Source organism: Dioszegia hungarica (assembly GCF_025882075.1).
Source record: "Dioszegia hungarica strain PDD-24b-2 chromosome Unknown MKK02contig_8, whole genome shotgun sequence".
Taxonomy (NCBI): domain Eukaryota; kingdom Fungi; phylum Basidiomycota; class Tremellomycetes; order Tremellales; family Bulleribasidiaceae; genus Dioszegia; species Dioszegia hungarica.
The window spans coordinates 4,179,375-4,198,641 of NW_026515770.1; the positions used below are offsets into that span (position 1 = coordinate 4,179,375).

Genomic DNA, 19,267 nt, shown 5'->3' on the forward strand with positions numbered 1-19,267 from the left:
ATTACCCCACATTCAGGAAGATCGTCCAGGCACGATCAAATCCCCTGATTCTCGTAAGCGGATATGAGCGTGGCGCCGCAGAGAGCCGCAGAGGCACCGCGCGGGGCTGTCAGTCTCAGAAAGCTTGCCTGCAGACGATACATCCAAGATGCGGCAAGGTACAACCCTTCCTAACCCAGGAAGAACAACCCGTTCACCACCACCCACGCTACCGCCACGACCCACGCCACACCCCAAACCTCCCACAGACTCCGTACAATCACACTATTCCGCATCTTCCACGCCCACCTCATATACCCCCTCAATCTCTCCCACGCACTCAGCACCGTCCCTCTGAACCCTGACCGATTCTGACCATCCGTCAGAGAAAGCACAGGGAGGTAGTTCGGAGCGGGTTGCCGCGCCTTTTTCGACTCGCGGTCCGAGTCCGAGTTGTACGCGCTGAGATGCCGGGGCATGGTGACTCTCCGATTTTGTGCGGCGTTCGGGGGCGGGGTAGGCGAGTGAGAAGAATAGGAAGGGGTGTTGCTGGATGTACGCCGTAGATTGGGTGTGACGTGGGAGCCGGGATAAGGATTCAGACCGGTAGGCGTAGCCAGACCCAGACCTAGCCCCAGCCCGGCATTCCCAGATGGCTCGCGGCTGGAAAAGTAGGACGACGGCTCCGACATGACGCGCGGTGTGCGATCTGGATCGTGGAGCCTGACGGTGGATGTAGAGGATGTTCCGTTCATATAGATGAAGCTAGATCGGCGGGATAGATTGGGAGTGTCGAGTGTGATATCCGCCTCTTCGTCCGCAAAAGATGGGCGAGGACTGCCAAAGGGCGATACAGGTGCGGAGCGATTACTGAGATTGGGCGAGGGTGGGCGACTCGTCATGTGCAACTGCCGCGAGGTGGACGCGCCGCCGTGCGGCTGCAATGTGGAAAGATGGGCACTGGACCGCCGACTGGGAAGCGTCAGGGCGACAGGTCGATCCGCATACCGCCGGGCAACTTCCACCGACGGACTGGGAGACGACCGACCCTTTTCGCCATAAGGCTTGTCGGTCCGGTCCGTCACTGCGTTCCACTTGATCCATGCTTGGCGGATATTGGTGAAGAAGATGTAGAGGATGGTGATGCAAATGAAGGGAAAGTAGACTCGGGAGTAGACGCCGGCTTGGTCCGGAAGGGTGCACTGCCGGTCGGCATAGGTGGGCTCGGGAGGGAACGAGGGGTACTCGGGGGGTGGGATGAGGGAGAGGAGTTGGAATCCTGGGCGTTGGATCCCGGTGGAGGAAGAGAAGGATTTCACGGTGACTTCGCGAATGTGATTGGGATGTGTGTGTTCGCAGTAGTCATGATCGTCACCGCTGCTATCAGCGACGTCCAATCTGATGCTCACCTAAAGACCACCTCCGGCTTCAGCTGCTCCAGCAAGAACCGACTTGTCTCACTCCCCAAAAGGTTCTGATACCCTGGCCCCGCGCCCTTTTGTATCCGCCCAAACTCCCGATTTGGCCCGCACTGCGACCGCTCCGGGCGCGCAAGCGGTATATGCGAAATGAGAATGTTCGCTCCTCCTGCAATTTCTGATCATCAGCTTGGCCTAGGCGTGCACTCACCCTCCGCAGCACCCTTCACAAACTCAATCACGCCCCCCTCTATTCCGTCCCACTCCCCAAACTGCATCTCCGCAGCATACCGCCGATAATCCTCTTCCACCAGCCCTACAGCGTCCAATAGCACCAGCGAGTGATTCGCTATAGAGATGACCTGATTTGGCGGCGAAAAGTATCGGGTGTACCGATCTCTTGCGTGGGGCGAAAAGAAGCGATGAGGTCCGAGCGGCAGATCGTGGTTACCCGGGACAAAGTGCATGGGTATCGAAGGCGGGAGTTGAAAGATGGATCGAAAGATGTTGTGGTATTGCGCGTACCTAAAGTAAGCAATTGTCATTCGCGGCGACTCACTCTTCCTCATCCATCACCCCTCTTCCCCAATCCAGCATATCCCCCAGCATGATCACATGGTCCACCTTGCCCAACCGCATGACGATGTTCCACGACTTGCGCATAAACAGCTCATCAAACACCTGCCGCAGAGCATTGATCCAGGGATTCGAATCGGGCGAGTAGGAGAACCGCGGATGTGAGACGTGCGGATCGGCGATGAGCACGACGTGCGTCGGCGGGGGAGAGGGTTTGGGTGAGCGGGTATGGCGAAGGGCCGCGTCGGGAAAGCGACATGATGAGAGCGAGGAGAAGAACTGCTAGGTTAGCTTGTCAATCAGGCGACGGTCATGGGTGAAAGCTGACCTCGCCGACCTGTCAAATTAGCTATCTTCCTTTCGTACAGATAAGCTTTCGTGCGACATACCTCGAACCAGACCACCAACACCACCCACCCAAATCTGAGTGCCAACAGCTGCGTCCCGCGACTCCTCAAACCCGTCTTTCTACTCCTTCCATTCCCGCCGTGTTGCTTCTCGCTGTACAGCGGTGGTGATCGTGACGGGGACGGAAGCAGGCTCATGCTGAGTGAGATAGCTTCCTTGTACTGCCGGATAGTTCAGCAGGGACCGGAAGATCCTGTTCGAGAGCAGCCGCTGGAGACGATGCGGGCAAAGCTGTCTGTGCGCTAGAAGAACCGAAATTGTCGAGCGAAAGGATCGGCCTGACGCGTTGACCTCGAGGTGGCAGAAAGTCTTGCTGGGTCCTTCTGTCTCCCTATTTTTCGACGACGAGCACTCTCTAGCTGCCCTTAGAGCTGCTTCTAGGCCTAGTGTAGTAAGGGTATATCGGACGAGATGTATAGATGCCTGACGCGAGTGTGCGTTGCGCGTCCGAGCTGGGGCGAAAACATTGCCCTATCGGAAGCTGATTCCGACGGAAAGACAATCCTTCCGACGGAAGCTGGCAGTCGATCAATCGGCTCAGCCAAAAGGCTCGCCAAAAGATCTCTCCACCTCACCTCTTTACAGCTCAGACTATATAGGATAAGATGGCTAAGGTAGTCAACCCCCCGCCGGGATCGTTCAGCTTCTCGACCGAGTTCGTCGTTGGATCGCTCGTCGCCTCCGCGGTCATTTCGTATGGTATGGCATACACCATCCTCGCCTTGGTGCCAGATCCGAAAGCACCCCCGCATGCTCGAGGCAGGTGGACTGGCCGGAAGCTGGACCTGGCTTGGTTCATTTGGTTCGTACTGCATATAGTGAGCTGAGTCTTCTGCTGCTTAGCTTCTGCCACGACTATAGCTGACATTCCAGCCAATCACCCTCTTCATAGACTGCCAATCCATCTATCCAGCATCCATCGTCCCCAAGTCCCTCTCGGACGTGACGGACTGGTACAACGCTTTCTCGAGGGATCCGGTCCTCGTTGGGGTCGCATCAAGATCAAGAGAATGGGCATGGATGAACATCTTCCTCCATATGGAATTTATCATCCAGCTTCCTTGCTTCATCCTTGGCGCGTGGGGCTTATGGCGAAGTGAGCTTGCTATACCTTCTCGACGACAAGAGATGGGCTGACGCAATAGATGACAAGAGGGTATACCGTACGTCAATAATCAACACAGCATCGACACAGCTGACCATCAGCCCTCCTGCTTCTCTACGGCACCACCACAGCCACAACGGTCGTCCCGACGCTATACTACGTCATGACCGAGACCGCCATCCCCGCTTACACATCCATCAACCGATACACCTTCCTTGGGACCTATGTCCCATTCCTCCTCATCCCAGCGGCGATCGTGCTGGACATGATGGTCAGGATCGTCAGGTTGATTGGGATCGCAGAGGGGCGCGGCGTAGTTGTCACCGAGATCAAGAAGCGATCATGACCGGGCGTTATCTAAGTATGCATACAAATTGGGTCATTCTCGCTTGATGCCCGGTCTATCTGTCCGCGGATCGATCAGCAGATACCCTCCTATGCCCAATAGAACCGCCGACAACGCCGCATTCCCCACCCAGCCTCCTTCCGTCTGCCTTTCTGTCGGATTTGCCCATCCGCGGACTCCCTCTGTCCTCCTCATTGGTGGTCCCTTCATAGGCGATGGCGATGGCGATGACTGACCGCCCTCCCCGATCCCTCGAGCGCCTCGTCGCCTCCCAGAAACCCATCCCGCCGATCCAGCAGTCCGCAGCGGGTCCAGCTCATCCGCCTTCGGCGTGACTTCCACACTGACAACCCCACCAAAGAAGTCTGTAACGAGGATGCCATCAGGTTGAGTTGGTGACAGCTCGGTCGATATGCCGGGGTGCGAGTGGATGCGGGCTGGATCATAGGTATTGAACTGATTGTCAGCCGCGGGCCTCACGGCTTCAGCAGGGAAGCGCGTACAAAGTCTTGCAGAGTCGCCCTGCTGGTCTTGCCTAGCGTCTCGAGGTATTGTAAGATATAGTGCGTGTAGCTGTCGATGACAGCAGTACCGAGGTCGACATCATTATGATGCTGAGGTGTCAGTGGGGTGTCCGCGGGTTGAGGGTGATTCTACCAGCTTACAGAGTACGAGCTCTCCCCAATGGCGGACGAGCCTGTCGAGATGACGTTCGGCGAGTAGAATTTGGAGTACATCGTATTTGCTTGACAAGTGTCGATGACGAATAGCAGCTTGTTGAATCTAGATTATCAGTCGGGTTCATATCGGCCAAGGCAAAGGACCAAAGCTCACCTCCGCTTCTCCGACATCTGCTCGATAGCATCCGCAATATCGAACGCCGAGACCTCTTCGTTGTCCTGGAACTTGAGAAACTCGTTGCCCCCATGTCCAGTCATATAGATGAAGACGTTCGACGAGGCATCAGATAGCAGTCTCTTTGACGGTGGTGTATGTGGCGCATGACGGCCTGACAAGTCAGCTCTGCCCGCCCAGCTCTCCCTCACCAGAGCATACTCACCAGTCAACAGCCTCAAGAAGCTCTCCACAGTCACCTCATATCCCCTATAATCCACCTCCACCGCGTCCCCATACAAGTCCATCTGCCGCCCCGAATTCGCATATACCGTCGCTGGGAACGGGTTGCGCGCGGAGCACGCCACATCGTCTGCGAGCATAAGGATGATGTTGCTATCGGGCATCCCGAGGCGCTTGAGCGTGCGATACATGGCCAGGGTATTGGCCATATGCTAAGGCGTTAGCTATTGTCGCACATTTCCGGGATCAAGGGGCTCAAGCGGGCTCAGGCGCTCAGTGTGTCAGTAGTGATTGGACATACGCGGTAATTGAACCAGTAGCGCGAAGAGCAGACAAGCACGGCCCAGTTGTTGGTATGTGTTGTAGCTGATCCTGAACCATTATGTCCGAACAGGTCGTTCACCTGCTGGTGGACCTGGTTGGCGAGGACCAAGCCGAGCTGAGCGAGCAGGAGCGCCAGGCCCCAAAGGGAGGCAGCGAAGCGCATGTCGGCAGACCCGAGCTCCTCCGCTCTTCTGCAGGTTCGTAGACAGCCTGCGTAGTACCTCCGCACCGGTGCACCTTCTTAATCTCGTTAGATGGCCTTGTGGAAGATGCTTGCTGAAGGTGCTGTGATGTGCAAAGGGTGGACCAAATCACGCGCGGAATTCGAATAACATCTCTTTGACTTTGCTCTTTCTGCCTACCAGCCTACCATAACCCAGCTCCGCCTTCCTGCTCTTCGATCACCCCAAAACAGCGGTCAAGCATGTCGGACTTCGAGAACGAGCTGCTAGGTCTGGCGGAGGATGACCCGCACACCTCCAAGAAGCGTCGGGGAGATTCTAAAAAGTCCAAGGCGAAGGCGTAGTGCGTTGTTTTGCTCATTCCGCATTTCCCACTGCTTCACCTGCCTTGTCTCTGGTCAAAAGTCGAATGTAGCTGACATGGTGGCAGTGCCGACTCGGACTCTGGCTCCGAGATGGACATGGACCTCGAATCGGAAGAAGGAGAAGGGGAGGATTCGCGCCCCGCCCCAGTGAGCTCTAAATCTGGAGGAAGGGGCAAACCGGCGCCTCGGACTGCTGCGAAGGGGGTAGCGAACCCTTATCCGGTCGAGGGAAAGTATCTGGACGAGGATGATCGCGATGAGTGAGTCTGTTCCGAGCAATCCCGAAGAGATTGGATGCTGACAGGTGTAGATTGGATGCGATGCCTGAATTTGAGCGAGAGGCTATCCTTGCGGCGAGGCAGGAGGAGATGCAAAAGTATAAGGATAGCCAGCAGCTGGACGCCATGTACCGGATGGCAGGGATGGGTGGGGAAGAAGAGGCAGAGAGTGAGGAAGAGCCGAGTCGGAAGAAGCGTGAGTCTCTACGGGGCTTGGGGGATGACAGGGAGAGGGTGAGTTGCACAGGAGGGAATGCTGACGGCCTAGGCAAGCATACAAGCGTATCTAAGGAGGCATCACGGGCAATGAAGGACCTGAAGAATAAGCGGAAAGCGAAGGATGAGCGGGATGCTCGACGAGTAAGTCATGCTGGTCTCCTGCCCAAGCTCACCGCTGACATTCAGGCGCAACGCCGAGACCGCCGCCAGCGCTCCTCCGAAGCTTCGTCCGGCTCAGACGAAGACGGCGAGATCTCCAACTCCCGCGAGGCCCCTCCTACCCGCAGCCGCGCATACTCGCCTGATCGATCGCCAGTCGGCGCCGGTCGTCGCTCGCCCAAGCGCCAAGATACCGCGAGGGACATGGACACTCTCCCACCTAATGCGGCAGAGCTCAACTCGGCAAGGATAGGGCGGTATGAGATTGTGGAGATGATGTATAAGGATGGGTTTGAGGCGGTTGCTGTGGGTGAGTACAAACCCGGAGGTGAATGAGGGAAGAGCTGACTGGGTAGGGTGTTATGTCCGGATCATGGCGGCAGAAACGGATCAATACGGTCGACCAAAGTACAGGATACACAGAATTGAAGGTAAGCATTGGCTGCCACGGTGTAGAGACGTTGGCTGATCAGTCAGAGATCCAAGATGGCAGTCATGGCCGGTATAACATCGAATACAAAGGCAAGGAAATCTCGGAAGACCGAGTCCTCCTGCTGTCCTATGGCAAAGGGAAGAGGCTGTTCCGAATTGCGGACGTTTCGAATGGGGACATCGAGGAGGTAAGTTCTGCTCTGCTATCAGAAGGGGCGACGAGCTGATGACAGACCGAGTACGAGCGATTCTCAGCTACCAACCGAGCGGACGGGGTGAAGACGCCAAAGCGGTCTGACCTGAAGCGGAAGCACGACGCTATCAAGGAAATCCGGGACCGTGCCATGTCCAGTGTGAGTTAAAGACCCCAGCTTTCGAGAAGACCAAAGCTGAGTTCATTCAGGAAGAGATCAACCGCCAAGTCGAAGCTCGGAAACGCTCCAATCCCGCTCAACAGCGCCACAAGATCACCATCGAAATAACCAACCTCATCACCTCCCGCAATCTCGCGGTACGGCGCAACGACCAGTCCCTCGCCGAGGATCTCAACCGGCAGATCATCGCTCTCGGTGGAGACCCGCAGTCGGGCGAGCTGGTCACGCTGGACAGGGACGAGGCGGAGCGGAATGCGTCAGAATACGATGATCGCATCGAGAAGATCAATGAGAATAACAAGCGGAAGGTCAGGGAGCAGATGGCCAAGGCGCATCAGGGGAGTTTGGCGAGGAAGCGCGCGGAAGAGGCTATTGTGAGGGAGAAGCAGTGAGTTCTGGTCTGTGATAATGGGGAATTGAACTGATATGATAGGGCCAAAGTGGCGGCAGAGGCAAAAGCCGCAGCTGAAGCAGCTGAGAAGGAGAAGGCGGCCAAGGAGAAGGCAGAGCGGGGTGAGGCTGGGCCGGACGAAATCCTGCCTGGCGAGCCGGTATCGGTGGTCTTGCCTACTGGAGGGATCAAGAAGGGCGAGACACCTCAGCAGTACATCGCCAGGACGGTCGACCTTGATCTCGGCGATTTCTGAGCGGCCCGGGTACATGTCGATATGAAAACTGTTGCGATAATGGTGAACGGATTCGCGAGGCAGGCGAGGCTATCGACCATGACATCTAGCCTATTGCAAGGCCAAAGGCCGCACGTACTTGCAGGTATGCCACTCTGCCACTAGCTTCGCTGCGGCCGCAGCCTTCCGCGGATCGAAAGAAGGTTTCAGTGGAGACGCCGAGATTAGCTACTAGTGCCGTAAATCCTCCGCGTTTCGGACGACAGCCAAGACAGCCATCCGCCCTCTCTCTACATCATTCAGCAATCGGGGGGGTGGAAAGGGTCAGATTGCATCCCATGTCGTACGTCTGACCCAATAGTCCGGGCTTTTCCTGACCAGTCCTGACCCCACCTTCGGCTCTCGACGGGCTCGACAGGGCGGAGTACACAGCATTTCGCAGATCGTACCACTTCAGCTTCACCTCCACCTCCACCTGTCAGCACCAGCGACCGGTCAACCGGTAATCTCTAGCTTCTGCGAGGTTGGTATATCGACGCTGTCACCATCGGCGCGCAGAGATATCCAGCAAAATCGACTTCATTCCTGATATCCCGCACGGAGCAGCTCAAGCTCGATACTCCAGTCAACACCACCCGGCACGGCAGGCCGGCACCGGAAGGACCACTTGTCTTGACATTTCTTGGCGGTGAGCTCGGAGCGGCTACGATTGAGATACGCCTCCTGGTGTTGTCCATATCGTGGATCGTACTCCAGACCCCCTCGTTGCAAACATCCGCTCCCTCTGACCGACACACGATCGGCCGCACCGACCTCGCCGGCGAGCATCGTCCAACCACCCGCCTCCTTTGTTCAAACGGAACTGGAAAGCTGAACGTTTCCATTCCCTCAGTCTGCCCCTCGTCTCCCTTACTCCTCTTCCTTCCCCATCCTCGCCCCTCGGCATAATGACAATCCCAACTTTGGTCTGCCTGTTGGCGGTGGCGAAGGCCGTGGCTGGCTTCACATTCAGCCACTCCGACCCGGTCGAGTGTCAGGATATGACTCTTCAGTGGTGAGTCTGCCAATGAATTCCCACTGCGAAAATCAGCTGACAAAACAGGGAAGGCGGAACTGCCCCATTCTACGCTACCGTCGTCCCCGCCTATCCCCTCTCCGGCGCCCGTATTCAGAACGTGACTATCCCCGCATCCGCCAGCGCTTCCTCCGCTCGGCGCTTTTCCTTCCGGTTGGACAACCCGGCCAACCTGGAGTTTAGCGTCATCATGAGTGATGCGACGGGCTGGGGAGCTGGCGGAGTCACGCCTGTCCTTCGTAAGTCGTGGTCAGGGATATCGAGGAAAGAAGCTGACTCTCAGAAATCGCTGGATCAAACGACCAGTCCTGCCATACCACCTCGCCTCCCTTCGGCTTCTACTTCTACTGGGACCCAGCCATCTCCATCTCGACACCCCAGTGCCAGTCCATGCGGCTGTCATGGGACCGAAATGTCGTCTATCCCATCCAGGCGCTCGGCTTCATTCCCGGCGGAGCGGCATTCACAATCCCCACGCCCCAAAACACATCCAGTCTATCGACAACATGGAACGTCAATATCCGAGAAGGCGCTCAGTACCAGATCCTGATGGCGGACTCTAGCCGAGTGGCCACTGGGGGCAGTACGAACCTAACTTGGGTCGTGGCAGGGAGCAATTCCTGCCTGAACGCCAACAGCCCCGGTGCGGGCGCACGGGTGGCGACTGTCATCAGTGCGGGAACGTCCGCTACTCGGTCGCTCACCTCCATGCGGTCGTCGTCGGGCATGCCGTCCTCGTCCGGCGTATCAGACAACAGCGGCGGCGGGATGTCAGGCGGAGGCGGGTCCAACATCGGAACCATTGTAGGCGGCGTCATCGGCGGTCTCGCGGCTCTCGCTCTCCTCGTTCTCCTCCTCTTCTGCTGTCGTCGTCGGCGGCGTCAGGCAGCTCAGGAAGCGGAAGACTATGCTCCGGCTCGCGCTGCAGAGGTCGCTCAGCCCGGGATGCGCCAGAGCACCCTCTCCATGGGCACCGCAGCGGTCATGCGTCGCGCTACGCGGTCAATGGGTCCATCCCATACCCGCCAGACATCTCGGTCTTCCTTCGACATCCTCTCTGAACCTGCTGGCGCTCCTCCAGCCCATGCAGACCTCGAGACCCCACCGTCAATCACAGGGCACGCGGTCGATCCCTTCGTCTCTCCTTTCCCTGCGCCACCACCCCGCAACTCGTTCGAGCAGCGGCGCGAAGGTGTGGGTGCGGTACCCTGGGGAGCCGCAGCTACAAGGGGACACGTCCGGGAAAAGTCGGACGGGACTCTCGATAGTCTACGACCGGATGCGCAGACACGCAGATCCGTTCCGGCCCCCTCGCTCGTCCCTCTCAACACCAGCGGCACTCAGGGATCGGTCGGTCGCAGCTCACGCAAGCTGTCTGGGCAATTCGGCGAGACACCCCCTCAGACCCCAACGGTCCGTCCCACGTCTCAGCTTCGGTCGCCGGTGCAGCGGACGACGTCATCGGGCGGCCTGACGAGGTGGTCAGTCGATGAAGATGCGGAGCTTGGCTCGGCTCTAGGGTCGATGGGGTCGAGGGACAGGTTGTCGGGCGTGGAGGAAGGGCGGGTGAGCCCGTCGACGACGACGTTCATCCAGCATAATGATGGAGGACCAGGCGGCATAGTGTAAGTCTTTGCATCGCTCGGTGTGTCTCAAGCTGATGGAATAGTGAGCTTCCGCCCAGCTACAATCAGCTCCGTGCGAGAAACCCGGACGAGTAAAAGAGCCAAAAGGAGATATCAGTTAAGCTGTCCTGTTGTGCGTTCGTAGAGTTGTAGTGATTCTGGCTCGTATACTTATAATGACTCACGTACTGTATGCTACTATGTGCTGCCCGTATGACCTCTGACTGTCGAGCCTTAAAGGCAGTATTTGGATAGCGTCACTCGCGCTCGGACTACCCAAAGGCGGAGCAGATCTGTGTGTGTGTGCTTCTGTGCTCCGCAGATCTGGTGGCTGTCCAGGGTTGGCCGGAAGATGAGCGGGCTCCTTTCTGACCAATGACTCGGATCAGTCGCTTCTCGCTTGCTACCCTCTTGCACGTCAACCCCGCAGTGTTGCATCATATCTTCATCAAGCAGACGTCGAGAAAATGACCACCTTCACTCAGACAATGCCGGTACTCGCAATCACCCTTACCCTCACCCTCGCTGGACGAGCAAGAGCATCTACCTCCTTCACGTCTGCTACAGTGACAGCTGATCAGCCCCTGCCCACACGACAGTAAGTCTTTGTTCCTTCCCATGTGGTGGCGTGCTGACTAAGTAGGGTGGACGAGGAAGAGTACAAGCCGAGCACGGGGTTGGTCGTCGGTGCGGCGGTCGGTACTGCCGCGATCGTCATCATACTCCTGATCCTGATCCTGTACTTCGCGATGAAGCGCAGGAGGGAGTCTCGGGAGATCGCTATGAGTCGACAGGCGGCTCATGCTTCGATCACCATCGGGCGGCCCTCGGTCGGCTTGCAGGATCGCCAAACGGAGTCGAGCAGCGGCCGCGGGCTCGGATCCGGAGATGGCTTGCCAGGAAAGGAGACTGCAACTCGCTCCGGTTCCCACCTATATCCATCTCCTCGCCACCTTCCTACCGACAGGCCGCTCGCGTCCACCGATGGTCCCGGGTCAGGGACTCATACCCCTCCCACGCCTCCCAACATGGAACGGGACACTACCATCACCGGCGTCACCCCGCTCTCGACCGCCAATCAAGGGATGTCTGGTCAGGCCGCGTGCATCAGATACGTGCACCACCGAGATGCCGGTCTCGTGATGTGAGTCCAGGGCGTCCCTATCGATTATACTTTGCTGACGAGGGCAGCGAGCTCCCTCCAAGCTACGAATCACTGGGCTCGAGGTAGCTCGACAATGTCGACAGGCGATGTGTAGGAGCTTTAGTCAAATGTACCATCTACCATTTCAAGTTCTCACAATGTAGACCATTCTTTCCATACGGAGCTGCTGTTGAGCGGGCTTCCATTATAGCTCGAGAACTCTTGCTCGTCATCTTCTTTGAATGCCGGAACCAGACCGGCCACGGGAGAAGACGCTAGCAGCTGGTCCGACGCCCCGGTCTGCCTGACTGCTCGGTATAGTCGTCATAGCTCTCCTCACATTTGACTTGTGGTACTATGTACTGGTGAGCTCGTCCCCAAGAGAGAGCGAAGCTCATAAGAGATCTGCATGATTTGCCACACCCGCTAGAAGCATGGCGATTAAGGTTGAAGCGGGATTGCGTGGGTGTGTTTGATTCTGTGCCTGACCGGCCTGTCCACTCGGGTTTTGCGCTTATCATTGATGAACCGCATGTGCGCCCGCCCCTCCTGCATATACATGTCTGACAGCAGTGTTGCAGATATTCCCCCAGAGTACTCTGGCGTTCCACCTGTCTCACCCGCCTAGCCGCAGCATCGATGGTCGTGCTGTCATCCGCCGCTGCAGGGCTCCCCAGGAGCTCCCCTCTTGCTACACCATCGGCCTTTGCGTCAGCCGCACTGCCGGTCCCAAGTCAGTAAGTTGATTGTCCTGTTCTCTGTAAGACTGTAAAGTGTAAAGGTGAAACGCCGCCCGAAATGTGAAACACAAGGAATTGAAGGAATGACGTCACGCGTTCGCCTGCTTTGAGCTCATTCGTTAAGCTGTCGCCTGCTCGCCGTCCACCACCCGAACCTGCGCGCCAGTGGCAGGCCATAGCGCCTTTGTAGAGCGAACAGGTATTGCCGCAAGAATCCGTAGTCTACTTCGCTCGCTGAGTTGCCTCTGCGTCGGACGATTACAAGGTGTGGAGCGATAACAAGCTCGTGCCTGGTCGGAGGATTAAGCTCGGGCGAAGTGACATCATGCCCGTCTCAATTCTCAAAGGAAGTTTGCTGGGCCTTTCGACAGCTTTCAGCTGTCTACTTGCTATCCCCATCCATACATCATCCTTCCCTCCACGCAGTCTGCGCTGACAGAGCCATTCCTCCCGCCCGCTCTTTTCTCGGCGAGATGATTAAGCTCAGTAGAGGCATCGCGCTCATCGCGGGACTATTCGCGTTCTCTCACAACGCAAAAGCCTTCTCATTCAACACTTCCACTCCCACGCAATGCGGACAGATGACAGTACAATGGTTAGTCTTACTGCCTCATCTCTCATCTCTAGGACTAGCAGCGGACTGACGGACAGGTCGGGCGGACGAGAGCCATTCCATATCGTGCTCGTTCCAGTCAGTATCGCGAGATATCTACGAGAACAGGGCTCTGTGCTGAATCCTTAATTAGGCTTCCATCGTTGCCAGCGGTCGGATCCGCAATATCACCATCCCGGACGGTAGCAATGGGCAGTACAGCTTCCAGCTGAACGAGCCCTCGGGGTTGAAGTTCTTGGCGACAATGTACGACTCGACGGGCTGGGGAAGTGGAGGGACAACGCCACTGTTGAGTGTGTTCAGACGCGTCTCGGAAAGAAAAGTAGGGTATAGCTGATATAGTACAGCGGTGGGATCATCTGGCGATACCAGCTGTCTCGACGAGTGAATTCAATCTTCTGAGCAGGCTGTCACGCGAGCATAGATACTAAGTCCCCAGTAATCTCCTATACGACTTCAAATTCTCCATCGACCCTCAATCCGCCCCTGGGCAATGCACAAATCAGCGCATCACCTGGAACGACAACGTCACCTACCCCGTCAACCTCTTCGGTCTCATCCCCTCCGGTACCGCGTGGTCCATCCCCATTCCACAGACCCGGGGGCAAAACTCGGTCACCTGGCAAGCCAACATTCGGCAGGGCACGCAATTTCTCCTCCTCATGAGCAACGCGGGGCAGTACCAGACCGGCGGCTCGACCGACCTCTACACCGTCGGCGCAGGTGATGGCGGCTGCATCACCGATAGTTCCCCCCGATCGTATGCGGACGGATCGACTCCGCCGACTGCCGGTGATTCCAACGTCACCGGTGTCGGCGGAGGGAGTGCGGGCGGTACGTCCAATGGGAACACAAATGGCGGGGGCGGAGGCGGAGGAGGAGGCCAGACAAAGACTGGGGCCGTAGTCGGAGGGGCCGTAGGCGGGGTGGCGTTCCTCGTCCTACTGGCGATCTTGCTGTTCTTCTGCCTTAGGAGGCGCAACAAGGAGCGGCGGGAATCGGACGGGTCGGCCATCAAGAATTACGGCGTGACCAAGGAGAAGCGACGGCCGGTGGACCTACTCGCTCGGCGGACCGGGTCTACAGGGCTCGAGAATGGCGTATCGAGGGAGGACTCGATCGGAAATCGGACGGTCGACGTCCGAGGAGAGGCGTACCGTCCCAGTCCATTCCGCTATCCCTCCCCTCCCGAGCTTCCTACTACCGCCACGCTCGCCGCTGGAGGAACGGGACTAGGCAATCGCGTCCCGCCTACCAGCTTCCCAGCCGGCTTTGGTGGTGCCGGGGAGAAGACAGCCTCATCCCCTCGCACTACTACCGGGACGTTGCCCAGTGCGCCGACGTCCACGGATAGGCAGAGTACGGACTCCCAGCGCACCTCGGCTCCATCAAACGGGATGACCGCCTCGTCCGCTGCTGCTGCCTCTGGCGGTATCGTCGGTCGCTCCGCATCCACCGCCAAACACCGCGTAACCCCTTCGAGCGGCTCGAACAACGCCACCAGTACCGCCTCGGGCCCCACATCCACTGGTACCCCAGACTCCGGGACCGAGACGCCTGAGCACGCTGGCGATGCTACGTTCGTAACGCACCGAGACGCCGGTCCTGTCATGTGAGTACTGACCGAAGCGCATACCGAGCGTGAGCTGACGAGTACAGTGATCTTCCACCACGGTACGATCAGCTGCGAGCGAGAAACCCGGACCAGGGCACATCATGAGGATCTGGTAGTGAAGCCGTTCTGTCTCGTCAGATCATCTATGGTCTCGATCGTAGCGCTTGTATATATGCTCAGCAAGCACATGTGGGTCCATGGACGATCAGCCCGACCGAGCTTGAAATATGGTCAACACTCATCTAATCCGGTTCTGACTGGACCACCTCAACGAAGGCAAAGTGCTACCGCCCCGTCACGGAGAATTGCGGCGATATCTCAGAAGAGCGTGAATTCAGACCCCGCTGCCGGCGATCGCCGATTCTGCAGATCTTGCTGCCCGAGCTTGTGGTCCACCCAACTCGTGTCTCCATCGTCCATATCACTCCATATCTATCTCAAGCTCCCATGCTTGTTTAGTCCTCATTCGACTTGCTATGTAGAGCCTGCGTCTGCTATTGCTCCATCAAGTGAAAAAGAAGGATTGGTCGAAAGAGACTGCTTCCAAAAAAGACAATATACGACCGGCCCTACCCAAACGACGCGCCTGTCCAGTCACCTCCTCCCATCCGACCAAACACATCCTACACCTCGCATACCATCGCCGATCGGTCTTCAGGCAGGATGAATCGCCTCACTCGGACACGCAGCCAACACTTTGTCGGCTCGCCCCGAAAGGTCGCCTCGCCGATGAAGCAGAAACACGCTCATGCCTTAGCCCTCGGGTTAGGCCGGCATGCCAGCAAACGTCGGCGCGTCGGGTCGACGGGCATCACGGCGCGTTCTGTCGATACCAATGAGGAGGCGGATCAGGAGGAAATCGAGAATGAGGATGAGTCGGCAGTGAAGCGGGCCAAAGGGAAGGGCAAGGAGAAGGTGAAAGGGTGGGAACCGCTCAGCTCCGAGGGGGGCTCACAACGGGTCAACAGAGGGGTGGAGGTGGTGATCTATACCAATAGGCGGGGGAAGGGGAAGGGACGAGCGGGAGCGGTACCGGCGGAGAAGGATGTGTTTGACGGAAGTCCACGCAAGAGGAAGCGGAAAGATGTGGTTGCCGACAGCACAGAAGAAGTCACAGAGCAGGAGGACGAGGGAGGCGGTATGGTGGTGGAGGCTAGTATCGCAGGATCGGGGAGCTGGGTGGAGATAGATGAGGATGACCAGGATGAGGAAGAGCCAGAGTTCATCGCCGAGAGTGAGCTTTCAGGACTGCTTGCTAGCGACTTCCGCTGATTAGCCAGGTGACCAACACCTGCTTGCCGACGCACCCGCTTATGCTTTACATCGACTCAAGAAGGCTGAGCTCATCCGGCTTTGGCGAGTCGCTGGAATGTGGAAGGAGGAAGACGATGGCGCCACGACGTCATCGACGGGGGATGACGATGGGCTCGCTAAGAAGGATCTCGTAGATGGGCTCATCGCGGCAGTGAGTTTGAAGGAGTCCGAACATCATGCCGAACATCATGAAGGACTCAAGCTGACCTCTGCAGCGCAAGCCTGAATCTCCCCGTCGGATCTCGCCACTCCCATCACCCCGCGCCCTACTTCGAGCCAAAGCAGCTGCGGGCCACAAGTCCCGTTCCTCCCTCTCCTCCCGATTCCCCAGCCCATCGCCGTCATTATCACCCCCTACAGAACTGGACCAAGCTTCTGTGTCAATACCGAACAGGAAGATCACTCGCATGGACATCGATGCCACTCCCAAAGCCGTCGTCAGGACGAGGGCTCGCACGAAGCCCATACGTACCACCGACGGGACACCAGCACGGGGGTCTGCATCGCGCAGACTGGGTACGAAAGTCCGTAAGAATGGGCGGGTCGCTAGGTTTGGGGATGATGTGAAGAGTCCGGCTCATGGCCTTGTCGCGTAAGTCCTTTCTACGCATCGGTGAGTGCCGCTACTGAATAAAGCAGCAAGAAAGACAGACATGAAACATCTTCGCTATCGTCCCTGTACACGACGACTGACGACTCTGGCTCCGATAATGCTCCTGTCGCCAGGACTACCCGTCGTACTCGGAAGAGGGCCCAGAGCCAGTCGAAACGCCATTCAGACTCCAGCGATGAGCGAGCCAACGCTACAGAGGGCAGTGCGGACGGGAGCGACGAGGACGCACAGTCTAGTTCGCGACCGCACGACCCAACTCCCCTCGTTGCGCGGCTACGGTCGAGAACGAAATCACTCGTCGAGATTGCCCCACCTCCAAGCGAGCCAGACGCGGACGATGAGAATGAGGAGACGGAGGACGAGGAGGACGCTTCGCCGGGGCCGAGCAGGAGGACGCGGAGTCAAGGCAATCTCTTTGATTCGAGTGATTCTGGGCGGACGTCCAGCCAGAATCAATTGCGTCGAGGGAGCAAGGTGGAATCCGCGGAGGCTGTTCGGGAAGACGACGATGATGAGATGGAGCTTGATGAGGATGCCGCTATGGCCAGCCCTGACGAAATAAACGACGAGGAAGGTGAGTCTTCGTATGCACGGGTGATGCGCGCTCTGGCTGACGCGAACAGTGGATGACGACACAACTTCAGATGGGAACGAAGCGGACGCCGACGAGCAGACCGAGACTGAGGCGCCGGTCCGTACCACCCGATCTGGCAAGGCGTTTGGGGAACTCCGGTCGCGGAGGTGGAAATTGCGGCAGGAGGCAATGGACGATCCAGATATGGAGGTGGATGAGGACGAAGGTGGGGAGGAGGCCGAGGACGAAGAGGAAGAGATGGAGGAGTCAGACGAGGGGAGTGTGCAGGAGTTTGGTAAGTCTCCGGCATTCGAGAGCTACTGGTAGCTTGCTGATGTCCAGACATTGACCTGGACGACGCGACAGCCGCTTCATTGACGAGACTCTTACGCGATGAGTTGGTCCAACTGTGCGAAGCAAGGGGGATCGAGGTGGGCGGGACAAAGCCGCAATTAGCTAAGGCGTTGCTGGAATGGGTAAGTCCAGCTACTGTGGGCAGACCGCCGAACGTAGCTGACTTACGTAGCGAGATGAGCAGAGGACAGGATCTGAATCTCCCACGTCATCCCTCTCTTCTTCATCGCAAGTCACTGCCCGACCCACTTCGCCCAAAACATCAACATCCCGTTCGTCTCGCTCGCGGCATACCACCAAGAATCGCATCATTCACGCGATCGGCTCCAACAAACACGTCAAAGGCAAGACTACACCTGTACTACTTCGAGACCACGTCCACGCTACCGATCCCGCTACGCCGCAGCATAGCGATGAGGGCAAGCAGGAGAAGGAGTCGGAGCTGAACTTTGACCTGGCGGAACTGGGTTTGGAGGATAGCATTATCCTCCCTGAGCACTTGATCAAGCTGGAGCGGATAGGCAGTGGGGGCTTTAAAGAGTAAGCATAGTCTGCGACATGGCTTCGAGAGACGGCTGACGGTATAGCGTATACGTTGGCAAGTGTAAAGGCCGGAAAGTCGCCATTTCCGAGTTCCGGAGCCACCTCTCTGAGATGGATATCCGCGAGCTCAAGCTACTCGCCGAATTCAGCCATCCCAATATCGTGCGGTTCCGGGGCATATGTATACCGGAGGACTCCTCTCAGGTCCAGTGTATGCTGGTCAGCGAGCTGTGCGAGAACGGCGATCTTTTCGACTACATCGTAAGCTCTTTGGCCCTCCGGTCGAGGCCGAACTAGCTGACAGCTCAGCGCAATGTCGGTGCACCAAACCTCAAACGACTCCTTGGCCTCATGCTCGATATCGCCCGAGGACTGGAGTATCTCCATACCCGCCGCCCAGCCATCATCCACCGCGACTGCAAGTCCTCCAATATCCTCATCAATCGCGCCGGCCAAGCCAAAGTGGGCGATTTCGGCCTGGCGCGAGTCAAGACTTCGACGAGATCGATGATCCGGAGTTTGGTCGGTACGGTCAACTGGCAAGCGCCCGAGCTGTGGCATGCGAGTCCGCGGTATGACTACAAGGTGGACGTCTTTTCGGCGGGGATGGTATATTGGGAGATGATGTCTGGGTGGACGGCAGATGTTGCGGTACGTCCGACGCGATCACCAGTAGGGGGATGTGCTGACAAGCTCAGAGATACCCCTGGGAGGGCAATAATGAGCACTATATCTATGATGTCGTCGGGCAGAAGAGCCGCCGCCCGTCCGTCGCTGGACTACGGAAACATTGGGGGGCGGAACCCGTCAATCTTATGGAGAGGATGTGGCACCAGGATCCGGCGGAGAGGCCGACGATGAGTGATGTAGTCGCTGATCTGGAGGCGCTCATTGCGGAGGCGTAAGGAGTGCGGAGAACAGCGCGGGGCCGGGCTGGGCGGGGTGTATGAACAGAGAGTGGGGCGGGGATGGGCGGAGTGGGGAGGTGCTGGGCAGAAGTGGATTGTGCGTTGTTGGAGAGAAAACTGTAGCCTTACTTCATTTGCATATGCCGAGCGCACCATACATATATCCGAGCGTCCAAGTCATGGTTGCTCGTTGAGTTGAGACTCGCGAGAAGGGGATGATGCGGTGACCGAAGGTGAAGATTTTTCAGAATCTGACCTCAACCTTCTCCTCATTCCTCCTC

General features: G+C 57.6%; 8 protein-coding genes across 8 annotated transcripts; 6 read left to right on the forward strand and 2 right to left on the reverse strand.

Moving 5' to 3' along the window:
* Nucleotides 1-170: 170 nt before the first annotated feature.
* MKK02DRAFT_27148 (putative metallophosphatase domain-containing protein) lies at nt 171-2,518 on the reverse strand (the record flags this gene model as incomplete). The annotated part of the gene is made up of 7 exons (XM_053087313.1): nt 171-662; nt 708-1,356; nt 1,389-1,575; nt 1,609-1,922; nt 1,957-2,252; nt 2,302-2,310; nt 2,363-2,518. The coding sequence occupies 7 exons, from the start codon at nt 2,516-2,518 to the stop codon at nt 171-173; spliced, it is 2,103 nt and encodes a 700-aa protein (XP_052946410.1).
* Nucleotides 2,519-2,986: 468 nt separating this feature from the next.
* Nucleotides 2,987-3,832, forward strand: MKK02DRAFT_45339 (uncharacterized protein; the record flags this gene model as incomplete). Its single annotated transcript, XM_053093363.1, has 4 exons — nt 2,987-3,199; nt 3,255-3,477; nt 3,527-3,544; nt 3,588-3,832. The coding sequence occupies 4 exons, from the start codon at nt 2,987-2,989 to the stop codon at nt 3,830-3,832; spliced, it is 699 nt and encodes a 232-aa protein (XP_052946411.1).
* Nucleotides 3,833-3,865: 33 nt separating this feature from the next.
* On the reverse strand, nt 3,866-5,396 carry MKK02DRAFT_33782 (putative GPI-anchor transamidase; the record flags this gene model as incomplete). The annotated part of the gene is made up of 6 exons (XM_053088781.1): nt 3,866-4,288; nt 4,336-4,446; nt 4,498-4,615; nt 4,667-4,841; nt 4,893-5,121; nt 5,211-5,396. The coding sequence occupies 6 exons, from the start codon at nt 5,394-5,396 to the stop codon at nt 3,866-3,868; spliced, it is 1,242 nt and encodes a 413-aa protein (XP_052946412.1).
* A 261-nt stretch (nt 5,397-5,657) lies between these two features.
* MKK02DRAFT_45341 (rtf1 protein) lies at nt 5,658-7,889 on the forward strand (the record flags this gene model as incomplete). The annotated part of the gene is made up of 10 exons (XM_053093364.1): nt 5,658-5,758; nt 5,846-6,040; nt 6,091-6,254; nt 6,327-6,418; nt 6,464-6,746; nt 6,793-6,867; nt 6,914-7,056; nt 7,102-7,221; nt 7,272-7,630; nt 7,676-7,889. 10 exons carry the CDS (start codon nt 5,658-5,660, stop codon nt 7,887-7,889), a joined length of 1,746 nt encoding a protein of 581 aa, XP_052946413.1.
* Nucleotides 7,890-8,815: 926 nt separating this feature from the next.
* MKK02DRAFT_33784 (uncharacterized protein) lies at nt 8,816-10,664 on the forward strand (the record flags this gene model as incomplete). The annotated part of the gene is made up of 4 exons (XM_053088782.1): nt 8,816-8,922; nt 8,971-9,182; nt 9,227-10,568; nt 10,613-10,664. 4 exons carry the CDS (start codon nt 8,816-8,818, stop codon nt 10,662-10,664), a joined length of 1,713 nt encoding a protein of 570 aa, XP_052946414.1.
* Nucleotides 10,665-11,035: 371 nt separating this feature from the next.
* Nucleotides 11,036-11,799, forward strand: MKK02DRAFT_33785 (uncharacterized protein; the record flags this gene model as incomplete). Its single annotated transcript, XM_053088783.1, has 3 exons — nt 11,036-11,166; nt 11,212-11,712; nt 11,760-11,799. 3 exons carry the CDS (start codon nt 11,036-11,038, stop codon nt 11,797-11,799), a joined length of 672 nt encoding a protein of 223 aa, XP_052946415.1.
* A 1,126-nt stretch (nt 11,800-12,925) lies between these two features.
* On the forward strand, nt 12,926-14,785 carry MKK02DRAFT_45344 (uncharacterized protein; the record flags this gene model as incomplete). The annotated part of the gene is made up of 6 exons (XM_053093365.1): nt 12,926-13,047; nt 13,104-13,143; nt 13,199-13,358; nt 13,413-13,449; nt 13,505-14,677; nt 14,725-14,785. The coding sequence occupies 6 exons, from the start codon at nt 12,926-12,928 to the stop codon at nt 14,783-14,785; spliced, it is 1,593 nt and encodes a 530-aa protein (XP_052946416.1).
* A 558-nt stretch (nt 14,786-15,343) lies between these two features.
* MKK02DRAFT_45345 (putative general RNA polymerase II transcription factor) lies at nt 15,344-18,983 on the forward strand (the record flags this gene model as incomplete). Its single annotated transcript, XM_053093366.1, has 10 exons — nt 15,344-15,914; nt 15,961-16,145; nt 16,210-16,586; nt 16,634-17,181; nt 17,231-17,476; nt 17,524-17,657; nt 17,708-18,075; nt 18,123-18,339; nt 18,388-18,729; nt 18,777-18,983. The coding sequence occupies 10 exons, from the start codon at nt 15,344-15,346 to the stop codon at nt 18,981-18,983; spliced, it is 3,195 nt and encodes a 1,064-aa protein (XP_052946417.1).
* Between the last annotated feature and the right edge of the window lie 284 nt (nt 18,984-19,267).